The sequence below is a fragment of the Hemiscyllium ocellatum genome, chromosome 47 (genome assembly GCF_020745735.1).
Source record: "Hemiscyllium ocellatum isolate sHemOce1 chromosome 47, sHemOce1.pat.X.cur, whole genome shotgun sequence".
Classification (NCBI taxonomy): domain Eukaryota; kingdom Metazoa; phylum Chordata; class Chondrichthyes; order Orectolobiformes; family Hemiscylliidae; genus Hemiscyllium; species Hemiscyllium ocellatum.
Genome location: NC_083447.1, coordinates 11298575 through 11324545, shown reverse-complemented (window position 1 = coordinate 11324545; position 25971 = coordinate 11298575). Strand labels below are relative to the sequence as shown.

Sequence of the window (25971 nt, the reverse complement as noted above, 5' to 3'; positions counted from 1 at the left end):
GGGCATAGGTTTAGGGTGAGAGGGGAAAGATATAAAAGAAAACTAAGGGGCAACATTTTTACGCAGAGGGTGGTGCGTGTATGGAATGAGCTGCCAGAGGAAGTGGTGGAGGCTGGTACAATAACAACATTTTAACGGTATCTGGAAGGGTATATGAATAGGAAGGGTTTAGAGGGATATTGGCCAAGTGCTGGCAAATGGGACTTGATTGGTTTAGGATATCTGGTCAGTGTGGATGATTTGGACTGAAGGGTCTGTCTGTATGCTGTACATCTCTAGGACTCGATGGGCCAAGTGGCCTCTTTCTGCACTGTGGCGATTCTGTGACAATCAGGAACCAAATGCTGGATTTCCGAGCAATACACACCCGTAAAGAAATAAAGTGTAAAGAAACTGAGACAGTGGATAAAATCCGATTTTGGCAGTGAAATATGTTGAAGGAATATTCCAGAATCATTGGATGTTCAAGTTTGGGTTATGCTCTTAGTAGTTGGTGACAGGAGGTTCCAGCTAGTCCGATCTTTGTCAGAATATCACAATGTTAGTGAGTTTTGAGAAGATTTGTTGCTCAGGTTGAGGTTCTGGATGTAGGTTTGCTCGCTGAGCTGGAAGGCTCGTTTTCAGACATTTCGTCACCATACTAGGTAACATCTTCAGTGAGCCTCCGGATGAAGCACTGGCGGTGTAGCCCACTTTCTATTTACATGTTTGGGTTTTCTTGGGTTGGTGATGTCATTTCCTGTAGTGACATCATTTCCTATGGTGATCCTAGAAGCATGGCATTCCAACCAGCACTCCATCAGCAAACACATTGACTTGGATCCCATTTATCACTGAGAAAAAGAACAGGAAATGACATCACCATAGGAAATAATGTCACTACAGGAAATGACATCACTGACCCAAGGAAACCCAAACATATAAATAGAAAGTGGGCCATGCCACCAGTGCTTCATCTGGAGACTCACTGAAGATGTTACCTAGTATGGTGACGAAACATCTGAAAATGAACCTTCCAGCTCAGTGAGCTAACCTATATTCATATCACAACGTGTTTTATAATCGAAATTTCTCAAACTTTCATTGCCAGCTGGGACTAATAAGGTGTTTCTGCCTCAATTCAGATGACCATTTGCTGAGCTTAAAGTGCGCCTCACTCTATCTAATCTACTGTATTCGATGCTCACAACGTGGTCTTGTCTACGCTGGTGAGTGGAAGTGTAGACAGGGCGACCGCTTTGCAGAGCACCTACGTGCTGTCAGCAGAAATGAGCCCTGGCTTCTCCCTGTCACTTTAACACACCACCCCGTTCCCCTGGCCAAAGCCTCTGTCCCAGGCATGCTGTTGTGCTCTGGTGAAGCTCAGCACAAGCTGAAAGAACAGCGCCTCATTTTACGCTGGGAGACTCTGCAGCAAAGGGCACGGTGGCTCAGTGGTTAGCACTGCTGCCTCACAGCACCAGGGACCCAGGTTTGATTCCAGCCTCGGGTGACTGTCTGTGTGGAATTTGCACATTCTCCCCGTGTCTGCCTGGGTTTCCTCCCACAATCCAAAGTTAGGTTGGATTGGCCATGCTAAATTGCCCATTGTGTTCAGGGACATATACGTTGAGTGCATTAGTCAGGGGTAAATATAGAATAATAGGGTAGAGGAATGGCTTTGGATGGGTTACTCTTCAGAGACTTGTTGGGCCGAAGGGCCTGTTTCCACCCAGTAGGGGTTCTATGATTCTAGCCTCTGGACTCAATATCGAATTCAACAACTTTAGGGACTTGAGGCATCTTCTCTCATGTCCTTATGCCAAACGGCCACACACCAGGTCTTGTTATCACATGGGCTGCAACCACACATAACCCATTATTAGTCACTAACATTCCCCATTAGGAGATATTCATTCCCCCAGGCTGACCTTTACCCTACTCCTTTGTCTGCTCAACTGTGTTTTACTCTCTCTCTGCCCTTCATCTCCACCCATCATTTACCCCTTCCCCCACTCCATCTTCAGTACACATACCCACCTTTTCCCAGCTACAATCAGTTCCGAAGAAGGGTCACTGGACCCAAAACATTGACTCTGTCTCTCTCTGCACAGATGCTGCCAGACTTGCAGAGTTTTCCCAGCAATTTCTGTTCTCGTTAAGGTCTGAGCTGCCCAGTGACCCTCAGCAACGCTGCTGTTCTTGATATTAGCCTAGACAGTGTACTGATGGGCTATGCAAGAGACAGGTACAATTGCAACATTTAAAGGGCATCTGGATGGGTACACGAATGGGAGGGATGGGGGCCAAGTGCTGGCAAATGGGGCGAGGTCAGATTGGATGAGTTGGGCCGAAGGGTCTGTCTCTGTGCTGTATGTCTCTATGACTCTGTTCAACTACAGAGTGCCTTGTGCTGTATTAGTCCAAGTATCCTCCTGAGATTGCCATCACTGAATCACAGGAAATTAGGAATTAGGAGCAGCCATTTGCCCATCAAGCCTACTACACCACTCACTTGCACTGTTCTAGCCTCCCCATGTTCCTGTACTATCTCCATTTCCCTTGTAATATCTAGATACCCATCCATCCATCTCTCTCTCTTGACCATGAATGAGTCGCCCCAGTCCCTCTGGGACACAGCACTCCACCACCCCCTTGAGTGTGGAAGTTCCTCCTCATCTCAGTCCAAAATGGCCGACCCCTAATTTCAAGATAATGTCCCCTCTACAAACTACCCGCCCGACCAAACGCTGGCCCCTTGTACCACCTCACCATCACTCAGCCAAAGGGAAACATTCAAAGTTTGTGCAAAGATTTGTAGCTCGGGTGCTTGTTGTAGTGGTTCTGTTCGCCGAGCTGGAAGTTTTTGTTGCAAACGTTTCATCCCCTGGCTAGGAGACATCATCAGTGCTCTGGAGCCTCCTGCGAAGCACTTCTTTGATGTTTCTTCCGGCATTTATAGTGGTCTGTCCTTGCCGCTTCCGGGTGTCAGTTTCAGCTGTCCGCTGTAGTGGTTGGTATATTGGGTCCAGGTCGATGTGTCTGTTGATGGAGTTTGTGGATGAATGCCATGCCTCTAGGAATTCCCTGGCTGTTCTCTGTCTGGCTTGCCCTATGATAGTGTTTTCCCAGTCGAATTCATGTTGCTTGTTGTCTGCGTGTGTGGCTACTAGGGATAGCTGGTCGTGTCGTTTCGTGGCTAGTTGGTGTTCATGTATGCGGATTGTTAGCTGTCTTCCTGTTTGTCCTATATAGTGTTTTGTGCAGTCCTTGCATGGTATTTTATAAACTACATTAGTTTTGCTCATGTTGGGTATTGGCTCCTTTGTTCTAGTAAGTTGTTGTCTGAGCGTGGCTGTTGGTTTGTGTGCTGTTATGAGTCCTAGGGGTCGCAGTAGTCTGGCTGTCAGTTCTGAAACGCTCCTGATGTATGGTAGTGTGGCTAGTCCTTTTGGTTGTGGCATGTCCTCGTTCCGTGGTCTATCTTTTAGGCATCTGTTGATAAAGTTGCGCGGGTATCCGTTTTTGGCGAATACCTTGTATAGGTGTTCCTCTTCCTCTTTTCGCAGTTCTGGTGTACTGCAGTGTGTTGTAGCTCTTTTGAATAGTGTCCTGATGCAGCTTCGTTTGTGTGTGTTGAGGTGGTTACTTTCATAGTTTAGGACTTGGTCTGTGTGTGTTGTTTTCCTGTGTACCCTTGTGGTGAATTCTCCGTTCGGTGTTCTCTGTACTATCACGTCTAGGAATGGGAGTTGGCTATCCTTTTCTACTTCTCTCGTGAATCGGATTCCTGTGAGTGTGGCGTTGATGATCCGGTGTGTTTTTTCTATTTCCGTGTTTTTGATGATTACGAAAGTGTCATCGACATATCTGACCCAGAGTTTGGGTTGAATTTGTGGTCGGGCTGTTTGTTCTAACCTTTGCATAACTGCCTCTGCTATGAGTCCCAAGATTGGTGATCCCATGGGTGTTCCGTTGATTTGTTCGTATATCTGATTGTTGAATGTAAAGTGTGTAGTGAGGCATAAGTCCAGTAGTTTAAGTATGCCGTCTTTGTTGATAGGTTCCGCCTCCTGTTTTCTGTTATGTATGTCCAGTAGGTTGGCTATTGTTTCTCTGGCTAGGGTTTTGTCAATCGAAGTGAACAGTGCCATCACGTCGAATGAGATCATGGTTTCTTCTTTGTCTATGTGTGTATTCCTGATGGCGTCCAAGAATTCCTGTGTTGATTGTATGGAGTGTTTGGATCCGCTGACCAGGTGTTTCAGTTTCTGTTGTAGTTCTTTGGCCAGTTTGTATGCTGGTGTCCCTGGTAGTGATACTATGGGTCTGAGTGGGATGTCTGGTTTGTGTACTTTGGGTAGTCCATAGAATCTGGGGGTGTTGTTGCTTTCCGGTTTCATTCTTCGTAGGTCCGCTTTGGTTATCTGTCCGTTTTTTTGTAGATTCCTTAGAGTGTTATTTATTCTATTGGTGAGTTGTGGTGTGTGGGGTCCGAATCCTTCATTTGGTAGGTGTTGGTGTCTGCTAGTAGATGTTGTGCTTTTTTGATGTAGTCTGATTTATCTAGGATGACAGTCATTCTGCCTTTATCTGCTGGTAGTATGATTATGACTGGGAAAACACTACTATCATAGGGCAAGCCAGACAGAGAACAGCCAGGGAATTCCTAGAGGCATGGCATTCATCCACAAACTCCATCAACAGACACATCGACCTGGACCCAATATACCAATCACTACAGCGGACAGCTGAAACTGACACCCGGAAGCGGCAAGGACAGACCACTATAAATGCCGGAAGAAACATCAAAGAAGCGCTTCGCAGGAGGCTCCAGAGTACTGATGATGTCTCCTAGCCAGGGGACGAAACGTTTGCAACAAAAACTTCCAGCTCGGCGAACAGAACCACTACAAAGGGAAACAGTTCCTGCATCTACTTGGTCAAACCCCATGAGGTTTTAGTACCTTCACAACATCAGGATGTGATGTAGAAATACAGAGGAAGCTCGATTATTCGCCATTCGATTATCTGAATTTCAGATTATCTGGCAAGATCGCAAGGTTCCGATGTTTGGCTAAACCATGTTATCCGAAATTCAATTAATCAAGTGAAATACTCCCTGCTCCTGTCCTTTAGATAATCGAGGTTCCTCTGTATAGGAAATAGGAACAGGAGGAGGCTATTCAGCCCATTCAGGCCTGTTTTCCCCATTTAATATGATCATGGCCGCTTATCTGACTTCATCCCCTGTTCTCCCCATACTATTTGATCCCTTTAGTCCCAAGAACTATATCTAATTCCTTACAATCATAGAATCTTACAGTATGAAAACAGCCCCGTCTGTGCCAATCACCATCGATTTACGCTAGGCCTCAACTGCTTCCTCTGGCAAAGAATTCCGCAGGCTCCCCCCCACTCTCTGGGTAAAGACAATTAGGTAAAAGGAGATTGAAGGGAGACCTAATTGAGGTTTACAAAACCATGAAGGGTGGATAGAGATAAGCTTTTTCCCAGGGTGAGGGATTCAATAACGAGAGCGTTCAAGGTGGAAAGTTTAAGGGGGATACACGCGGAAAGTACTTTACCCAGAGGTTGGTAGGTGCCTGGAACACGTTGCCAGCAGAGGTGGTAGAGGCAGGAACGGTAGATTCATTTAAGATGCATCTGGACAGATGGATGAGTAGGTGGGGAGCAGAGGGATACAGATCCTTAGGAATTGGGCATTAGGTTTAGACAGTGGATTTGGATCGGCTCAGGCTTGGAGGGCCGAAGGGCCTGTTCCTGGGCTGTACATTTTCTTTGTTCTCCTCATCCTCAGCCCTAAACGGCCAGCCCCTTATCCTTCAACCCTGATTCTGGATTCCTCAGTTATCTGAAACATCCTTCCTGCCTTTGCCTTGTCTCGTCCTGTTCGAATTTTATAGGGTTCCATGAGATTCTCCTGCCTCATTCCTCTTGTTGTAAGAACTTTGGATTCAATTATACAGTGAACAAAAGCCTCTCTTTGTACCTCTGTTCTGCCATCCCAGGAATCAGTCTGGTAAACCATCGCTGCCTTCCCTCCATCGCCAGAACATCCTTCCTCAGATAAGGAGATCAAAACTGGACACAATACTCCAGGTAACTAAAGCTGAAAATGTGTTGCTGGAAAAGCGCAGCAGGTCAGGCAGCATCCAAGGATTTCGGGCATGAGCCCTTCTTCAGGAATGAGGAGGGTGTGCCAAGCAGGCTAAGGTAAAAGGTAGGGAGGAGGGGCTTGGGGGAGGGGCGATAGGTGGAAGGAGGTTAAGGTGAGGGTGATAGGCCGGAGTGGGGTGGGGACGGAGAGGTCGGGAAGAAGATTGCAGGTTAGGAAGGCGGTGCTGAGTCCGAGGGTTGGGACTGAGATAAGTGGGGAGAAGGGAAATGAGGAAACTGGAGAAATCTGAGTTCATCCCTTGTGGTTGGAAGGTTCCTAGGCGGAAGATGAGGCGCTCTTTCTCCATTCTCACTCTTTCCAAATAATTAAGTCTGATGGTGATGGCTAGTGTGAGGTGACATAGCTTTAAATTGAGGGGTGATAGATAGAGGACAGAGGTAGTTTCTTTACTCAGGGAGTAGTAGGGGTGCGGAACACACTGCTTGCAACAGTAGTAGACTCGGCATGTTTAAGGGCATGTAAATGGACATTGGATAAACACATGGGGTGGCACGGTGGCTCAGTGGTTAGCACAGCTGCCTCACAGCGCCAGGGTCCCAGGTTCGATTCCAGCCTTGGGCGACTGTCTGTGTGGAGTTTGCACATGAATTCCAACGTCTGTGACCATCTTTCTCCTCATGAAAGTATAACTTGATTCGCCAAGCTTGAACTCTGCAAATGTCTCCTCATGATTGACACCATTTGGCTAATGGTTTCAATTGAGGTCACAAACAGATGGGGGGAGCTAATTGAACAGTTACCTGAGCACATACAGGAATTGCCCGCTTTTTGAAAGTTCGTTTTACGCCACTTAAGACCTACATTACTATCTGTTTTCGCTAACCGAAAGAAATCCAAAGAGGATTTTCACTTTTACAAAAATAATGTTTCCCATTCAAATTAATGCTCTGTGCCATTTCGGCCTACAAAAGGTTTTCAAAGGAAAGGACTACTTTCAGATAGCGGAGGGATACCTGTATTAAGATGGAGGAGTTAGGAGGTATATACCTGTACCGTTTCACTCAGTGAATCAATGTGCACCACGTGACTACTGGATCTAACTTCTGCCTCCTTCACAACCTGGTTATCAGGAGTAAAATGACACGTGCTGTTAAATAGATTCCATGTGAGAGTCTGAACTAGTGACAAATGGGTTGCTCCAAGTGCTAAGACTTGTCACAGAGAGAGGTGGGGAGACACACAGAACCCAAACAGCTGAAGGACGGACTGCACGCTGTAGACCATGGGACCAGAGTTGGAAGGACATTTGAGGGATTAGACAATGGCTCCCATGTGGTAGGAACATTGGATTCAATTATGCAACAATCTTATCTCTATGTTGGTCTCCAACAAACTGACATCTTGCTCCCTATTCTATTCATGGGAATTGGCTATCCCTCATCAAGGCCAGTCTTTCTTGCCCATTTCCTGCTTGGATTGAGAAGTTTAACAGGATGTTTTCGGTTGAGGCTGTGGGTCATGTGTAGGCCCAGACCGGGCTAGCACAACAGATTTCCCTCCCTAAAGGACACTGGTGAACCAGAACAACAATTGGTGATCAATTGAAAAAAAAATCCAATAACCTGAGGGGAGATTGAGCGAATATTTACTCTTTTCGGAGATTTTTAAAGCTAATGGCCACTGTTTAAAAACTCAGAGGTGACCCGCTAACCACAGAGGCAAGGAATTGGGTTTTCTCTCAGAAGATGATGAAAAGGCAGCTGAGGAAGGGTTTTTGAGGCCCTGTTATAGGAAGGATATTATTAAGCTGGAGAGGGTTCAGAAACGATTTACAAGGGGTTGGAGGGTTTGAGTTATAGGGAGAGGCTGAATGGGGCTGTTTTCCCCTGGAGCTTCGGAGGCTGAGGGGTGACCTTATGAAGGTCTATAAAGTCATGAGGGGCTTGGATAGGGTGAATAGCCAAGGTCTTTTCCCTTGGGTGGGGGAGTCCAAGACTAGGGGAGATATTTTGAAGATGAGAGGAGAAAGATTGAAAAAAGACATGAAGGGCAACTTTTTTAACACAGAGAGTGGAATGAACGTCCAGAGAAAGTGGTGGATGCAGGTACAGCTAAAAGCTTTAGATAAATAGGAAAGGTTTGGAGGGATATGGGCCCGGAGCAGGGAGGTGGGCCTAGTTTAGCTTGGGATTATGGTTGGCATGGACCGAAGGGTCTGTTTCCTTGCTGTATGACTTCATAAGGTGGGTTTGGGGTGGGAGGGCAGTGTGGTTATTGATGGCGTGGGGGGAATATGGGTTGATCATGGTCTTACTGGAAAGCAGACTGGGCCTGAGGGGCGTATTTCTACTCCTACCTCATATTGGTCTGGGATCTTTCACACCCTTCAGAGTGTGGGGGTGCTAGGTTTAAAGGGTCGGGGGGGGGGATAGGATTGGGAGAGTGCAGCACTGTCTCAGCACCACAGCGGGAACTCAATTCTAGATCATGTGTCGAAACAGGCCCTTCGGCCCAACAAGTCCACACTGACCCGCCACCCACCAATTCCCCTTTTACTTAACACTACTGACAATTTAGCCACCTGACCTGCACAGGTATGTGACTGTTGGAGGAAACTGGAGCACCGGAGGAAACCCACGCAGACACGGGGAGAACGTGCAAACTCCACACAGTCAGCCGCCTGAGTCGGGAATTGAACCCGGGTCTCTGGCGCTGTGAGGCAGCAGTGCTAACCACTGTGCTACCGTGCTGCCCATTATGAGCATCGGAGAGAGATGGGAACTTGAAAGCTTTCTGACTGTTTGCACTGAACTCATCCAACCCCACGCTTCCCAGATAACTGAGCCTGAATGACGATTACTTCCTTTTGTGTTCTCGTGTTGACTATCATGAGATTAGCTTTATAGCCCAGATTAATGAACTGAGTCTAAATTTCAACAGCTGGCGTGAGATTCCAACCCATGTCGCCACAGCATTAAACAGGGCTTCTGAGTTCCTTTCTTCTCACGTTGGTCATCTCCCTCCTCCATGGTGCCCCAATTTTAGCCCGTCGCCTCATCAGGATTTCATCCAAACCTAACCCCAGCTCTGGTGGCTGTGCTGTTCCCAAACTCTGGAATTACATCCCTGAACCCCGTTCACTTCCTTTGATGCAGTTCCTCTGAGGAACCTTTCCAAATATCTCCGACAACAACAAATCCAAAACAGGAGAGGTAGAGAGTGGGGATGGAGGATTCAGGCTCTCGTGGTTTTCAGTACAATTGTGGCTGACCTCAGGCCTGAATTCTACTTTCCTGCCCACTCCCTGCATCCTTCACTTCCTCAAGATCTCTCGTAGCTTTAAGTATTCAACCTGGACCCTCCTGGTTGGGGGGTGGGGGGGTATGAGAATTCCTAACATTCACAATCCCCTCTGAGTGAAGCCATTTTTTTCCGTCTCAGTGTTCAATGAGCGACCCCTTAACCTGAAATTGTGCTTCCTGGTGTTTTACGTTCCCCGCAACCGTTTTGGCTTGGCCGTTGGTTTTTAATCTGAGTTCCGTGAGGTGCCTTTCCCGATGGTGGGTGCGTCCAGACCTAAGGGACGCAGTCTGAGGATTTGGGGTGAACCATTTGGGATGGGGATGAGGAGGGATTTCTTCACCTGGAGCCTGTGGGATTGATTACCACAGAAAGTAACTGATGCCAAAACATTGAATGTGTTTAAGAGGCAGTCAGATATAGTACTTGGGGCTAAGGGGGTCAAAGGTTATGGGGAGAAAGCGGGATTAGGCTATTGAGTTGGACGATCAGTCATGATCATGATGAATGATGGGGCAGACTCAAAGGACTGAATGGCCTCCTCCTGTCTTCTATGTTTCTACTTGGCTGTCGTAAAGGTGAGGTCTCACTGCAAATGGTTGGAGGGTGCGCAATCCCTGAAGTAGTCACGATGATCGTGGAAGCTGGCCAAATGGCCTGAGCTGAGTTTGGGACAAGATGGCGTCTCCTGTTCTGCACCTTCAATAGAGTGAACGGGGTGCATTCTCCAGAAAAAAAAAACACAGCCCATCTGTGAAGATGTGTATTGGACTGGGGTGTACAAAGTTAAGAATCACATGACACCCGGTTATAGTCCACCAGGTTTATTTGGAAGCACTAGCTTTCAGAGCGCCGCTCCTTCATCAGCTGGTTGTGGAGACACTGTCAGGGACACTGTGAGTTTAGACACTGGGACAAACACTGAGTCCAGACACTGTCAGAGACACCGTGAACCAGTTAATGCCACAGACACTCCACAACCACCTGATGAAGGAGGAGCTCTCTGAAAGCTAGTGCTTCCAAATAAACCTGTTGGACTATAACGTGGTGTTGTGTGATTTTTAACCACATCGGCAGGAACAGCAAACTAACAGTGATCAGCTCACGCGCTACGTATAAGCTTAAAAAATGACTGTTTGCTCACACTTTCCATTCACTGTGAACTTGTTAACTCCCTTCAACAACAAGAAAAAACATGATGCTTAGGGTTTAAATGTTTGGAATGGTAAGCGATCTAATGCTGTAAGGTCACTTTCCTTGTTAAGCATTTTTCGAATAGAAAGTACAACAAATTCAGCAATTAACCAATATCGAGAAACATTTTTGACGTTGATTTAAATATAAATATTTCAAATTATTTCTTAACTTCTACTCTGACACAAGATAAACTGAAGACGTTTTATAGTTTAAACATCATTTTCTGCAAGAATTGGTACAATACTGATCACATCACAGCCACTGATCATAGTCACAGAAAGACCACAGAAATATTACAGACACTGAGAGATCAGGCACATGTGACAGTCGCTGAGGGACCAGACGGAGGGTACAACCAGACAATGACGTTTTCACTGAGAGCAGACACTAAGGGATCAGAGATATGTCACAGCTACTCAGAGATCATACACTGTCTGGGACGCTGTGAGACCATACACCGTCAGGGATGCTGTGTGATCAGACACTGTCAGGGACACAGTGAGACCAGACACTGTCTGGCACGCTGTGAGACTAGACACTGTCAGGGACGCTGTGCGACCAGACACTGTCAGGGACACAATGAGACCAGACACTATCTGGGAGGCTGTGAGACAAGACACTATATGGGAGACCGTGAGGCCAGATACTGTCTGAGATGCTGTGGGACCAGACACTGTCTGGGACGCTGTGAGACCAGACACTATATGGGAGACTGTGAGGCCAGATACTGTCTGAGATGCTGTGGGACCAGATACTGTCTGGGAGACTGAGTCCAGACACTGCCAGAAACAGTGTGAGTCTAGACAGTATAAGGGGCACTGTGAATCCATACACACAAACACACACACACACACACACACACACACACACACACACACACACAGACACAAATGCAAACACACAGAGACACAGACATAGACAAAACACACACACACACACACACAGACACAAACACACACAGACACAAACACGCGCGCGCGCGCACACACACACACACACACACACACACAGACATAGACAAAGACATACACACACACACACACACACACCCCTTGCCCGCAGCATGTTACAAAGAGAGTTCCATTCAAAATAAGCAGTCATCTCACTATTTCAGAATCTTGCTGAACATCATGACGCTGAATCTAAGACTCCAGAATGTTAAACTCATCCTATCTTACATCTCGATATACAATTATGTTTAATACAAAGGAGATGGCTGTGTTTATTGCAGGATAACTACCTCAGGTGCAGGAATAACTCAGACTTAGCTTTATGGAGTGCAGACCCCCCCCCCCCCCCCCCACTACCCAGTGGGAGGTATTGGTTGATGATTGAAGTGTTCCATTCACAAACTCCTCAGATACTGATAACTCTTTCCTGCTCACAGCGGGACCTAGACAATGTTGGGCTGAGTTAAGTCACACAAGTCTCACCACACGAATGGCATCTCCAACAAGACAGAATCTAACCATCTTGCCTTCGCATTCAAAGCCATGACCATTGTTAAATACCCCATGATCCTGTTGGGTGGGGAAGTGCCCAATGCCTGTCCATTGTCTGTACCCATTGATGGGATAATCGCTGTCTGCCTGGATTAGTGTGACACTCTACACAATCCAGTCAGAGTATCGCATTCAATGAGGAACCCAGCCAGCCACGCGCATTGGCGTGTACCATCTACAAGATATCCTCCGTTTACTGGCCAAGCCTCCTTTTCACCGCACTTTGTTGACCTCTTGACCTCTAACACCGAGAAGGACAAGGGGCAGCAGAGTCATGGGATCACCACCCTCTGCAAGTCCCCCACACACTGCAATGGCTTTACAAATATCACCCCCTTATGGTGACCAAATTCTGGGACTTCCTTCCTAGGGGCATTGTGGGTGTCCATCCGCTGTATGGACTGCTGTGGGTCAAGATGGAAGCTCCCCACCATCTTGAAGATTAAAAGAGGGGAGGCCAGCGAAGCTAACAGATGAATAAAGAAAACATTGTAAAATATCCGAGTACCATAATATTTTCCAGCATTGTGCTCAGGGCATCATTTTATAGACATTATTAACATCGCCTCCCCCACCTCGGTCCATTATAAATTAATTCAGTCTGTATGACAGTTAGCTCAAGAGTTTGATCCCCATTTCAGGTTGAGGTAGGCTTGGGTTGTACCATCTGGGAGGCTGAGAAACAGAGTTAAGGCATGAGGGTGATGGGGCGAAGGCCAGAATAAAGCCCCCTCCCCCATGCCCCCGTCATTTTCAAGGGTCAAAGGTTGCAGGGTCACGGCCAAACATGCAACAGAAGTTACTGGAGTCAGTCAATATTGGGTGAATGTCCTCTTCTCCACCCTTCACTGAGCCAGTCTCAACGTGGCCGGTAACCACCATGGTGCCTCAAGTGCCCATCACCGTCCCTCGCTCGCTGGGTGCCTCCTCATTCCCCTTCGTCAGGCCTTGAGGAAAATCTATCTCTCACTCTCTCTCTTTCCCAAGCCTTCCTCCCAGGGCCTTCGTCAACACAGCGAGATGCTCTGCTGTTTCAACGGCTCTTGGAAGGTGTTATTGCTGCTGCTGCGCAGCGACATCGAGAAACGGCAGCAGAGGATCCTCTGAATGCTCCGGAACACGGACTTGCGAAGGATGATGAAGAGCCAGGGATCAACGATGGGGTTCAAGGCGTAGAAACGGAAGGCCATGAGGTCCTTCTCTTCTATATTGTCGGGTCTGATCGCGTTGATGAATCCGCGAATCTGCAGGAACGAGAGGGAATAGAAAAAGACACACGATGACCATCAACATCCATAACTTTGCCATTAGAAGTCTGATTCTGAACAGCCAGAAGTCACACAACACCAGGTCATAGCCCAATAGGATTACAGATATCCCCCGTTTCTGGAAAGTTCACTTTATGTCACATTGCTTTTATGAGGGACCGACATTAGTATCTGTTTTGACTAACCAAAAGAAATCTGAAGAGGATGTTTGCTTTTAGGAGAAGAGGTGAAATTTTTCCCACAAAAATGAATGCTTCTTCGCTTGACGCCATTTCGGCCTACGAAAGGTTTCATAGGAACGCCCTACTTTTGGATGGCAGGGGGGAATACCTGCATTGAAAATCACAATCTTTGGGAGCACTGTCCCTTCGTCAGGTGAAGTGACATGTGATTTCAAATCAACCTGTTGGGACTATAACCTGGTGTTGTCTGACTCCTGACCTGGTCCAGTCCTGTTCAACTCTGGCACCTCCACAACATAATTCATACAGAGCATCACTGGGCGCGCCCAACATTTGCTGCTCATCCCAACTGTCCCTTGAACTGATTGATTCTGAACCGTCCCCTGAAATAGCCTAAAGAACATCCAAGTATGATGTTAATTGTTTATGAAATGGCAATGGTGGATTGATATTTGATATTTCCCATTTTTTAAATAGGTATTCATGTCTAACCTTAACGCCTTGGAGTATTAAGGTAGGGAGGTCTTGCTAAAATTTTGCAAGGCTTTAGTCAGACCACAACAGTTTGAATCCCTATGGAGTGGAAGAAGGCCATTCGGCCCATTGAATCAGGTGTCACATGTAGGCCAGACCAGGTAAGGATGGCAGATTTCCTTCCCGAAAGGGGATTTCATCGACCAGATGGATTTATAAACAACAATCAGCAACAGTTACATCAAAATGAAACAATATTTTAAATTCCAGATTTTGTTGAATTCAAATTTCACCATTGGGTACGGTGGGATTCAATCCTGGAGCTCTGCTTCACAATTAACCCTTTGCTACCTAGCTCTTCAATCACATGGCAATTGGTGAATGACATCAGAAAGAGAGGTCCACGATTCCAATCAAATCTCTCCAACATTTTTGAAATTTAATTGCAGTTTCATTGCTTGCTCTTATGAAAAAAAAGAGAAATTATGTCATTTGAGAAATTTAACTTTGTGCATGCTTATGTCCTGAGTCATGCAGGTAAAGGAAGTGATTAAGACTGCAAATGTTAAGTTGATTTTGATTACAAGAAGATGGGTGTAGTCAGGTAAAGGTATTTGATGTATCAAACAGACAGCAGCAGTAGCGCAGGGTGGCTCAGTGGTTAGTACTGCTACCTTACAGCATCAGGGACCCAGGTTCAATTCCAGCCTTGGGTGACTGTCTGTGTGGAGTGTGCATGTTGTCCCTGTGTCTGTGTGGGTTTCCTCCTACACTCTAAAGATCTATAGCTTAGACAGACGGACCACGCTACATTTCCGTGTAGTGTGCAGGCTAGGTGGGTGAGCCATGTCGGGTTACAGGGATGAGGTAGGTTTGACTGGGACACTCTGCAGAGGGGGGGGGGTGGGTGTGGAACTGATGGGCCAAATGGCCTGCTGTACAGATTCTATGATATCAAAGGAAGGAATCAAAAGTGCTGTGGTCTGACTAATGCCTTGTAGGGTTTTAGCTACGCCTCCCGACTATAATACTGCAAGGCGTAAAGGCTAAACACGAATATCTATAAAAACATGGGAAATATCAAATATCAATCCACCTTTGTCCTTTCATGAACGATTAACATCCACTTTAGGTTTGAGATTTCAATTGAAATGCTCATTAGCACACTGTGTTCCTGTCACTTGAGGAGATATGGTATCAGAGAGATTATTTTGCTGGAATAATCACACGGAAAATTGGTTTCAAATCCCACCCTCACTCTCGTGACTTTTATATTTACTTACTTAACATTTAAAACATAAATAAGACTGTTTTGGGTTAACAACCGAGTGAGAGTTTGTTTCTGTTTGAAAGAAACAGGTTCGATGGGATTGGTGATTTAAAGAACAGACAGTTACTGAGATGTGGAACTTTCTGGTGATGATAACTTGATCTGGAAAATTTGGGCTGCTTGGAATGATTAGTGGTTTTCACCTGATGTGACGGGGGTGGGGGGGGGGGGGGGGGGGGGGTGCGGGGGGAAGTGAACCTGATAGACACCTGGGAAACACTGTTCATATAATCCTTCACACCTCCTGGATGTGAGGCTTTGCCTAAGAGTTACATACGAAGTGTAGAATCCCGACAGCATGGACTGAGGTCACAAAAGTTACAAAATCGTTGACAAAGTACCTTGCAAGAACTGTAACAAACACTACATTGGACAAACAGGCAGAAAACTAGCCACCAGGATACATGAACATCAACTAGCCACAAAAAAATGACCCTCTCTCACTAATATCTTTACATACAGATGAGGAAGGACACCACTTCAACTGGGACAACACATCCATCCTAAGACAAGCCAAACAGAGACATGCACGAGAATTCCTAGAAGCATGGCATTCCATCTGGAACTCCATCAACAAACACATTGACTTGGATTCCATTTACCACCCCCTGAGAAAAAGATCAGGAAGTCACATCACCAAAGGTAATGAGATCACCTTAGGAAATGACATCACCAACCCAAGGAACCCTAAACACATAAATTTAAAAAAAAGGGCTCAACCACCAGTGCTTCATCCGGAGGCTCACTGATGATGTTACCTCATATGATGACGAAATGTCTGAAACAGAACCTTCCAGCTCAGCGAGCAAACCTACATCCGGAGAGATCTTTGTTTGATTGGTAGGATTTGACAAGTGAAGTATTGCTGGGATATCAATGACTTTGTTGAGGGGAGTGGAGGGCACAGCAGCTAAATTTGCAATGGTGACCAAGATAAGGAGGAAATAGTCTTGACGAAGACATGAGGAAGTTGTCGATGTATCCACAGGGTTAAGGGAGTGGGCAATAACCTGGCAGATGGCGTATAATGTGGGAAAGCATGTACTTTAAGACCAAGAATTGTTATGGCCAGGCCAGACCCTCCCACAAAGTATTTTAAGAAAGTAGCCTTAACCCTAACATTTTCTTAAAGGTAGATGTGAAGTTTCTGTTCTCAATGCAATGCGACTGGTCAAACTACCCGTAGTTAAAATATATCAAAGAAAGAGGAATTTAGAATAAATTTATTGGAAAACTTAACTGAATAATAGATACGGTAATTATTACTATTACTAATTATTACTATTGTTACTAATTAACCATTCCAATATTGTAAAATCCCATAAACACACCCCTTGACAAAAACAAAATGCAAATTCAGACAAAGATTCTTACATGCAGTTCTCTAATCCAGGAGGGGAAAAAAACTCAAGAGAAAATTCAGAGACTAGCAACCAGGAGACATTCACTGAAGATTCCAACTCCTCTGAGACCCCAATAGCTTCTGCTTAAAGCTAAACCAAAAAACTAAACAAAACTGGCCTGTGAAAGCTGACCACACCCATTCAGGCTGCATCTATTGTTCCAACTTAAAAAAAAAGGGACCTGTCCAGTCCAGTAGTTCTGGTAGACTGCTCAGTGTCTCTGTTTTACAACCGCTCTTCAAAATAATCAGGAGAAAATAATCTCTTCAAGTCTCAGCATCATTACAGCTTTTTTAAAAAAGCGAGGTGTTACTTCAGTAGAGAACAAGGGTAGAATTTCGTAGAGTAGACAGCTTTGGGACTACTGCTACATGAGTAAGCAGGTGTAGCACATAATGGAGGAGGCTAAGGCAATGTCACACTTTATTAATGAGTGGAATTAAACATTAAAGTAAGGAGATATCCCTTTATAACAGGCATCAGTGACACAACAGTGCAGACATTGTTTGTAGCAGATAGTAAGGACTGCAGATGCTGGGAATTAGAGTCAATAAAACGTGGAGTTGGAAAAACACAGGGTGGTCAGGCAGCATGAGAGGAGCAGGAGAGTTGACATTTCAGGTCAGGACCCTTCATCAAGACTAGGTGCAATTTTCCCTATATTGAAGGAAAGGTACCAATGCTTCAGAGGTGAGGTTGACTTACTCGATACCTGGAATAAGTGGGTTGTCTGAGGAGGAAAGGTTGGATAGACTGAGCTTGTTACCACTGGAGTTTAGAATCCTTGCAGTGTGGAAACAGGCCATTCAGCCCATCGAGTTCACACCACCCCTCCGAAGAGCATCCCGCCACACCCTGCATTTCCCATTGGCTAACTTACCCAGCCTGCACATCCGTGGACACTGTGAGCAATTTAGCATGACCAATCCACCCTGATCTGCTCAGCTTTGGATTGAGGGAGGAAGCCGGAGCACCCGGAGGAAAGCCGGGGGCAGACAGGGGGAGAACGTGCAAACTCCACACAGACAGCCACCCGAGGCTGGAATCGAACTCAGGCAGTAGTGCTAACCACTGAACCAACCCAAAGGAGAGTTAGGGATGGCTTAATTGATGTGCGTAAGATCCTGAGCGGACTTGACAAAGTTGGATATGATAGGAACGGTTCCTTCTGTCCAGGATTTTGGAGCACCGTTTTAAAATTCGGGTCCCTTCATTCAGGACAGCGAGGAGAAGCAGTAATTTTCTCTCCGAGGATTGTGGGTATTTGGAACACTCTGCCTCAGAAAATGGAGGAGGTTGGGAAGGGGTCACCGAATAGTTTTAAGACAGAGGTGATAAGAGTCTTGTCAGGCAGAGGATGGAATGGTTATTGGGGATAGATCAAAATGTGGATATCAAACCAGAAACATAATTGTGTGGTGCAGACAAATAGGCTCCTACTTCATATGCCTGCAAGCTCATAATTTTGTTGTTGTAGAGGTGTACAGCAGGGAAACAAATCCTTTCCTCCACTCGTCCATGCTGACCAGCTATCCTAAATTAATCTAGTCCCACCTGCCAGCACCCGGCCCATATCCCTCCAAACCCTTCCTATTCATATACCCATCCAGATACCTTTTAAGTGTTGCAATTGTACCAGCCTCAGCCACTTCCTCTGACAGCTCATTCCATACACGCACCACCCTCTGCATGGAAACGTTGCCCCTTAGCTCCCTTTTATATCTTTCCCCTCTCACCCTAAACCTATACCCTCTAGTTCTGGACTCCCCCACCCCAGGGAAAAGACCTGGCCTATTTATCCTATCGATGCCTCTCATGATTTTATAAAATATAGGTTGTGTTTAATGAGTTGGTTAATTTACCTGTTCTTTAAGTTGATCAGAAGTCACATCACCACATCAGGTTATAGTCCATTGGGTTTATTTAACAGGTGCTGCCCCTGTTGGAGTGTGGGACTTCACCTGACGAAGGGGAGGCGCTCCGAAAGCTTGTGATTTCAAATAAACCCGTTGGACCTGGTGTCGTGTGACCTTTGACCTTGTCCACCCCAGTCCAACCTAGGCACCTCCACCTCATGGCTTTAATTTGACGCATTAATTGCTGGTTAAGTAATATCTGATCGCTTTTGGCTTGTCTGTTACAGTATTTATGGGCATTTAAACGGGCATGGGATAGGCACATGGAGGATAGTGGGCTAGCGTAGGTTAGGTGGGCTTGGATCGGCGCAACATCGAGGGCCAAAGGGCCTGTACTGCGCTGTATTTTCCTATGTTCTATGTTCTTAAGATGAAGTGGAAAGTTTGCTATTTGATCCATTCCGTTAATCACTGGGAAGACTAGTTCTTTTTAAATGTGATAAGTCTCCTTAGGGATTTTAACAATGCACAGAGGGATTTCAGACAGACAAAGACGCGAACTTTTATTATTATGCAGAGATATTCCAATGCAATCTTTCCTCACTCCCCCTCAGTATGTTGTAATGCTTAACAGTTCCTGACTAGGCAGCCATATAATACATGGAGCTCAATCCTGCTCTTGTTATTTCATGGCAACTACAATAACAACGTGCATTTAGATAACACCGACAGCATCATAAACCTCACGAGGCACTATACCTGGATAAAATTTGACAGCGAGACGAGTTAAGTTCAGGCCATCTCTGACGGGTGGTGCTAAGGAGGTTTGAGGAAGGAAGAGGAGTTTAAAAAGGACCCGGATAACCGAAGGCACACAGGGTGATTGGGAGGTCGGAATTAAGGAAGCAGAGAGACCTTGGAGGAAGTTTGGAAAACAAGCTAAAGAACGGTTTGACCCAACATCTTTCCCAATGGCGATGTTTAATTTGCACGTTGTCTCCAGGATTTTCTTTACTGCTTTGTTGTAATTTGAACGCTTTATTGGAAGTTGGAAGGCTCAATTTCAGACAAGCCTTTTTTTCCCCCGCAGTACAATTGCAAACTCTTTATGGCTTTGATTGTAAGAGCTCTGTTTACTTTTCGAGACTAATAAAACTAGTTCAAAATCTTACGATTCAATTATCTTCAGTGGAACAAAACAGGCACGGAACCCAATTTCCCCTCATGTCCCTGCTTGTCAAAGATAATTCTAACCCAGAGTTTTTTGAAAAGCTACTGTCAAATATGATGAGGTCACCTCTCTGCGGTTTATTTCTGTGAATTTTGTGCGTTAATGAGATATGCTAATATTGATTAATGCGATTTTTTTGGCAACTTGTACATCACATGTCTGCTTTCGGCACTCCCTTGGATTACGCAGAGTACACTTCCAGGATAGGTATAGTATGGGACTAGACACAAAGTAAAGCTTCCCCATCTCTTTTAAAATGAAAGTAAAGCTCTCTCTACACTGTCCCCACTAAACAATCCCAGGAGGGTACATTGTGGGATTAGGTACAGAGTAAAGCTCCCTCTACACTGTCCCCCATCAAACACTCCCAGGGCAGGGGCAGTACAGGGTGAGATACAGAGTAAAGCTCCCCTTACACTGTCCCGTGAAACACTCCCAGGACAGGGACAGCACAGGGTTAGATACACAGTAAAGCTCTGCCTACACTGTCCCTGTGAAACATTCCCAGGATAGAGACAGCATGGGTTTGGATACAGAGTAATGCTCCCTCTACACTGTCCCCAGGAACTATCCCAGGACAGGGACAGCACTGGAATAGGTACAGAATAAAGCTCCCTCTACACTGACCCCCATCAAACACTCTCAGGACAGGGGCAACACTGGAATAAGTACAGAGTAAAGCTCCCTCTACACTGTCCCCATCAAACACTCTCACGGCAGGGACAGCATGGGGTTTGATACAGAGTAAAGCTCCCTCTACACTGTCCCCATCAAACACTGTCACGGCAGGGACAGCATGGGGTTAGATACAGGGTAAGGCTCTCTCTACACTGTCCCTGTGAAACACTCCCAGGACAGAGACAGCATGGGTTTAGATACAGAGTAAAGCTCTCTCTACACTGTCCCTGTGAAACACTCCCAGGACAGAGACAGCATGGGTTTGGATACACAGTAAAGCTCCCTCTACACTGTCCCTGTGAAACACTCCCAGGACAGAGACAGCATGGGTTTGGCTACACAGTAAAGCTCTCTCTACACTGTCCCTGTGAAACACTCCCAGGACAGAGACAGCATGGGTTTGGATACACAGTAAAGCTCCCTCTACACTGTCCCTGTGGAACACTCTTTTGCACTGTATCAGTTATTCTCAGAAGGGGATGATGTGTAAAACACTGCTGGTCCAGGAGTGTTGCTGCCTGGATGTGGAAGCTGTATTCTGTTCGGCAATAGTTTGCACAGGAAATATTAAAAGGAGTACACATGAATTCAACCCTGGGCTTATCTGCCCCATCGAGCTACTGGAACCTAACTCCAGAATTGTAATGCTCTGCTGAAGCTCTCTCTGCTCCTGTGAGTGTTGAAATCCTCTGTTCTCTAGTGTAGGAGAGACTAATATAAACATGCTCACTTCGCTTTGTTCACAAAACACATGCCATGGCATCTGATCAATATTATTCTGACCAAATAATTCAGGGTCCCTCTCTCTTTATTAGAACCAGATGGATCACCAAAACTGCTCTGGAAAACAAGCCCATTGTTTCCTAGTTCTGGAACTCCAGTCGTTCATATCAGGTCATTTTAACTCCAGCCCCTGCTCACTTTGTTAATTAACGCCCTTGCGGCCTGGTCAGAGGCATAGAGACCCCCCCCTGACTCTGCTCCTCTCGGTCTGCAGGCGAGTGTCAGTAACATTATGGAGACACAGGTCAAGGTGACACGCCTGGAGCTGATGCAAGTTTAAGTTTAACTGCGGACTTGAAAGCTAGTCTAAAGGGTGACCGTGACTCTGGACAACGTTGGGGAAGCTCAGTAAACAGTGGAGAGAGAGAAAAACAGCATGAATGTTTCAGACCTGCTGAGTTTCTCCAGCTCTCTGTCTGTGTGGCGGTTTCAGATTTCCAGCACCCGCAATATTTGGCCTTTGACTGAGAATACTTGACTGAGAATGAATCATTGTGAAAACCCACCTGGTTCTTCAATGCCCTTTAGGGAGGGAAATCTGCCAAACCATACCTGGTCTGGCCTCCATGTGACTCCAGTCCTGCAGAATGTTTTGGGACCATGTAGTATTTCAGGGCTCAACATCAAACTGAAAACCGAACACTTTCTTCTGTATCATTTACTCACCTCCGCACTATTCATAGGACCTGGGTGTCGCTGGTCAGGCCAGTATATTTAGCCCATCCCTAATTGCCCAGAGGGCAGTTAAGAATCAACCACATTGCTGCAGGTCTGGAGTCACGTGTAGGCCACATCAGGTAGATTCATAGATTCCCTACAGTGGAAACAGGCCCTTCGGCCCAACAAATCCACACCAGTCCTCTGAAGAATAACCCACCCAAATCCATTCCTCTACCCTATTACTTTACATTTCCCCCTGACTAATGCAGCTAATCTACACATCCCTGACAACTATGGGGCAATTTAGCATGGCTAATCCACCCTACACTGCACATCATTGGACTGTGGGAAGTAACCAGGGCACCCGCAGGAAATCCTTGCAGACAAGGTGGCGACTGTGGGTAAGGATGGCAGTCTCCTTCCCTAAAGGGGCATGAGTGAAGCAGCTGGGATGTCCCAATGACCAGGAGAAAGTGAGGACTGCAATACTGGAGATCAGAGTCCAAGAGTGTGGTGCGGGAAAAGCACAGCCGGCCAGGCAGCACCTGAGGGGCAGGACGATTAATGATTCAAGCAGAAGCCCTTCGTCATCAGACAGTGATGCCCACATCTCAAAGACGGGAGAAGAAAGGTTCTCAATAAACGGCAGGGTGAAAAATAACCAACTCATCTGCTCATACTGCCAGTGGATCCAGGCATTGCTTTGACATGGAATAACCTGACAGTCTTCAGCGGCTACTGAACAGAATGTTAGCTTTAATCTCTCAGCCAGCAGATGGAGTCCATGAGAAGACAGCACTCCTTCAGTACAGCAGTAGTGTCTGTGACAAGACAGCACACCTTCAGTACAGCAGTAGTGTCTCTGACAAGACAGCACTCCTTCAGTACAGCAGTAGTGTCCCTGACAAGACAGCCCTCCTTCAGTACAGCAGTAGGGTCTCTGACAAGACAGCACTCCTTCAGTACAGCAGTAGTGTCTCTGACAAGACAGCCCTCCTTCAGTACAGCAGTAGGGTCTCTGACAAGACAGCACTCCTTCAGTACAGCAGTAGTGTCTCTGACAAGACAGCACTCCTTCAGTATAGCAGTAGTGTCTCTGACAAGACAGCACTCCTTCAGTACAGCAGTAGAGTCTCTGACAAGACAGCACTCCTTCAGTACAACAGTAGTGTCTCTGACAAGACAGCACTCCTTCAGTATAGCAGTAGTGTCTCTGACAAGACAGCACTCCTTCAGTATAGCAGTAGTGTCTCTGACAAGACAGCCCTCCTTCAGTACAGCAGTAGGGTCTCTGACAAGACAGCACTCCTTCAGTACAACAGTAGTGTCTCTGACAAGACAGCACTCCTTCAGTACAGCAGTAGGGTCTCTGACAAGACAGCACTCCTTCAGTATAGCAGTAGTCTCCCTGAAAGACAGCACTCCTTCAGTACAGCAGTAGGGTCTCTGACAAGACAGCACTCCTTCAGTACAGCAGTAGGGTCTCTGACAAGACAGCACTCCTTCAGTACAGCAGTAGTCTCCCTGACAAGACAGCCCTCCTTCAGTACAGCAGTAGTGCCTCTGACAAGACAGCCCTCCTTGAGTATAGCAGTAGTCTCCCTGACAAGACAGCAATCCTTCAGTACAGCAGTAGTGTCTCTGACAAGACAGCACTCCTTCAGTACAGCAGTAGTGTCTCTAACATGACAGCACTCCTTCAGTACAGCAGTAGTGTCTCTAACATGACAGCCCTCCTTCAGTATAGCAGCAATGTCTCTGACAAGATGGCCCTCCTTCAGTACAGCAGTAGTGTCTGTGACGCGACAGCCCTCCTTCAGTACAGCAGTACTGTCTCTGACAAGACTGCACCCCTTCAGTACAGCAGTAGTGTCTCTGCCATGACAGACCTCCTTGAGTATAGCAGTAGAGTCTGTGACAAGACAGCACTCCTTCAGAATAACAGTTGTGTCCCTGACAACACCGACCTTCTTCAGTACAGCAGTAGAGTCCCTGACAAGACAGCACTCCTTCAGTACAGCAGTAGTGTCTCTGACAAGACAGTTCTTCTTCAGTACAGCAGTTGTGTCCCTGACAAGACAGCACTCCTTCAGTACAGCAGTAGTGTCTCTGACAAGACAGCACTCCTTCAGTACAGCAGTAGTGTCTCTGACAAGACAGCACTCCTTCAGTACAGCAGTAGTGTCTCTGACAAGACAGCACTCCTTCAGTACAGCAGTAGTGTCCCTGACAAGACAGCACTCCTTCAGTACAGCAGTAGGGTCTCTGACAAGACAGCACTCCTTCAGTATAGCAGTGGTGTCTCTGACAAGACAGCACTCCTTCAGTAAAGCAGTAGAGTCTCTGACAAGACAGCCCTCCTTCAGTACAGCAGTAGTGTCTCTGACAAGACAGCACTCCTTCAGTATAGCAGCAATGTCTCTGACAAGATGGCCCTCCTTCAGTATAGCATTAGTGTCTCTGACAAGACAGCACTCCTTCAGTACAGCAGTAGTGTCTCTGACAAGACAGCCCTCCTTCAGTACAGCAGTAGTGTCTCTGACAAGACAGCCCTCCTTCAGTATTGCATTAGTGTCTCTGACAAGATGGCCCTCCTTCAGTATAGCATTAGTGTCTCTGACAAGATAGCACTCCTTCAGTACAGCAGCAGTGTCCCTGACAAGACAGCCCTCCTTTAGTACAACAGTAGAATCTCTGACAAGACAGCCCTCCTTCAGTACAGCAGTAGTGTCTCTGACAAGATAGCACTCCTTCAGTATAGCAGTAGTGTCTCTGACAAGATAGCACTCCTTCAGTATAACAGTAGTGTCACTGACAAGACAGCCCTCCTACAGAATAACAGTCGTGTCTCTGACAAGACAGCACTCCTTGAGTATAGCAGTAGTGTTCCTGACAAGACTGCACTCATTCAGTTCAGCAGTAGTGTCTCTGACAGGACAGCACTGCTTCAGTATAACAGTAGTGTCTCTGACAATGCAGTACTCCTTCAGTATAGCAGTAGTGTTCCTGACAAGACTGCACTCCTTCAGTCTCATCGTGTTACTCTCAAGACCGCCCTCCTTCAATATAGTAATGTCTCTGACAAGACATCTCTCCTTCAGCATTACTGTAGTGTCAGCCTTCATTTGCTGCTGTAGATATAAGTATGACAGCAACACAGGCTAACATCTGGTGTCTTTACGTTTCTAACTCTAGCTGTGGCATACAGAGCAACTGTAGATTGATTCCAGGACAGCACAGTAGCTCAGTGGTTAGCACTGTTACCGCACAGTGGCAGCGATTGTGTTTGGTTCCGCTCTTGGTGACTGTCTGTCTGGAGTTTGCACATTCTCTCTGGGTCTGTGTGCATTTCCTCTGGGCGCACTGGTTTCGACCTGCTGTCCAAAGCAGAGTTGCAGGTAGATACGATATTGAAGATGATGTTTGGTATGCTTCCCTTTGTTGGTGTGAGTATGGGAGATCATGTTGCGGCTGTACAGGACATTGGCGACGTTACTTTTGGAATATTGCGTGCAATTCTGGTCTCCTTCCCACCGGAAGAATGTTGTGAAACGTGAAAGATTCACATATATGTTTCCAGGGTTGGAGGATTTGAGCTATAGGGAGAGGCTGGATAGGCTGGGGCTGTTTTCCCTGGAGTGTCGGAGGTTGAGGGGTGACCTGATAGAAGTTTATAAAATCATGAGGGGAATGGATTGGGTAAATAAACAAAGTCTCTTCTCTGGGGAGTCCAGAACTAGAGGGCATAGGTTTAAGGTGAGAGGGGAAAGATATAAAAGGGACTTAAGGGGCAACTCTTTCAAATAGCGGGAGGTGCGTGTATGGAATGAGCTGCCAGAGGAAGTGGTGGGGGCTGGTACAATTGCAACATTTAAGGGGCATCTGGATGGCTATATGAATGGGAAGGGTTTGGAGGGATATGGACCAACTGCTGGCAAATGGGACTAGATTGGGTTGGGATATCTGGTCAGCGTGGACGAGTTGGA

At 46.4% G+C, this 25971-nt stretch overlaps 1 protein-coding gene across 1 annotated transcript in view; it reads right to left on the bottom strand.

Moving 5' to 3' along the window:
- Positions 1-11908: 11908 nt before the first annotated feature.
- Positions 11909-25971, bottom strand: part of ptgir (prostaglandin I2 receptor) — a 66136-nt gene continuing 52073 nt past the window's right edge. The window contains exon 2 of the mRNA XM_060855991.1: positions 11909-13364. Within this exon, the coding sequence (XP_060711974.1) occupies positions 13128-13364 (237 nt within the window). The 3' untranslated portion in view covers positions 11909-13127. The remainder of the gene's footprint in view (positions 13365-25971) is intronic.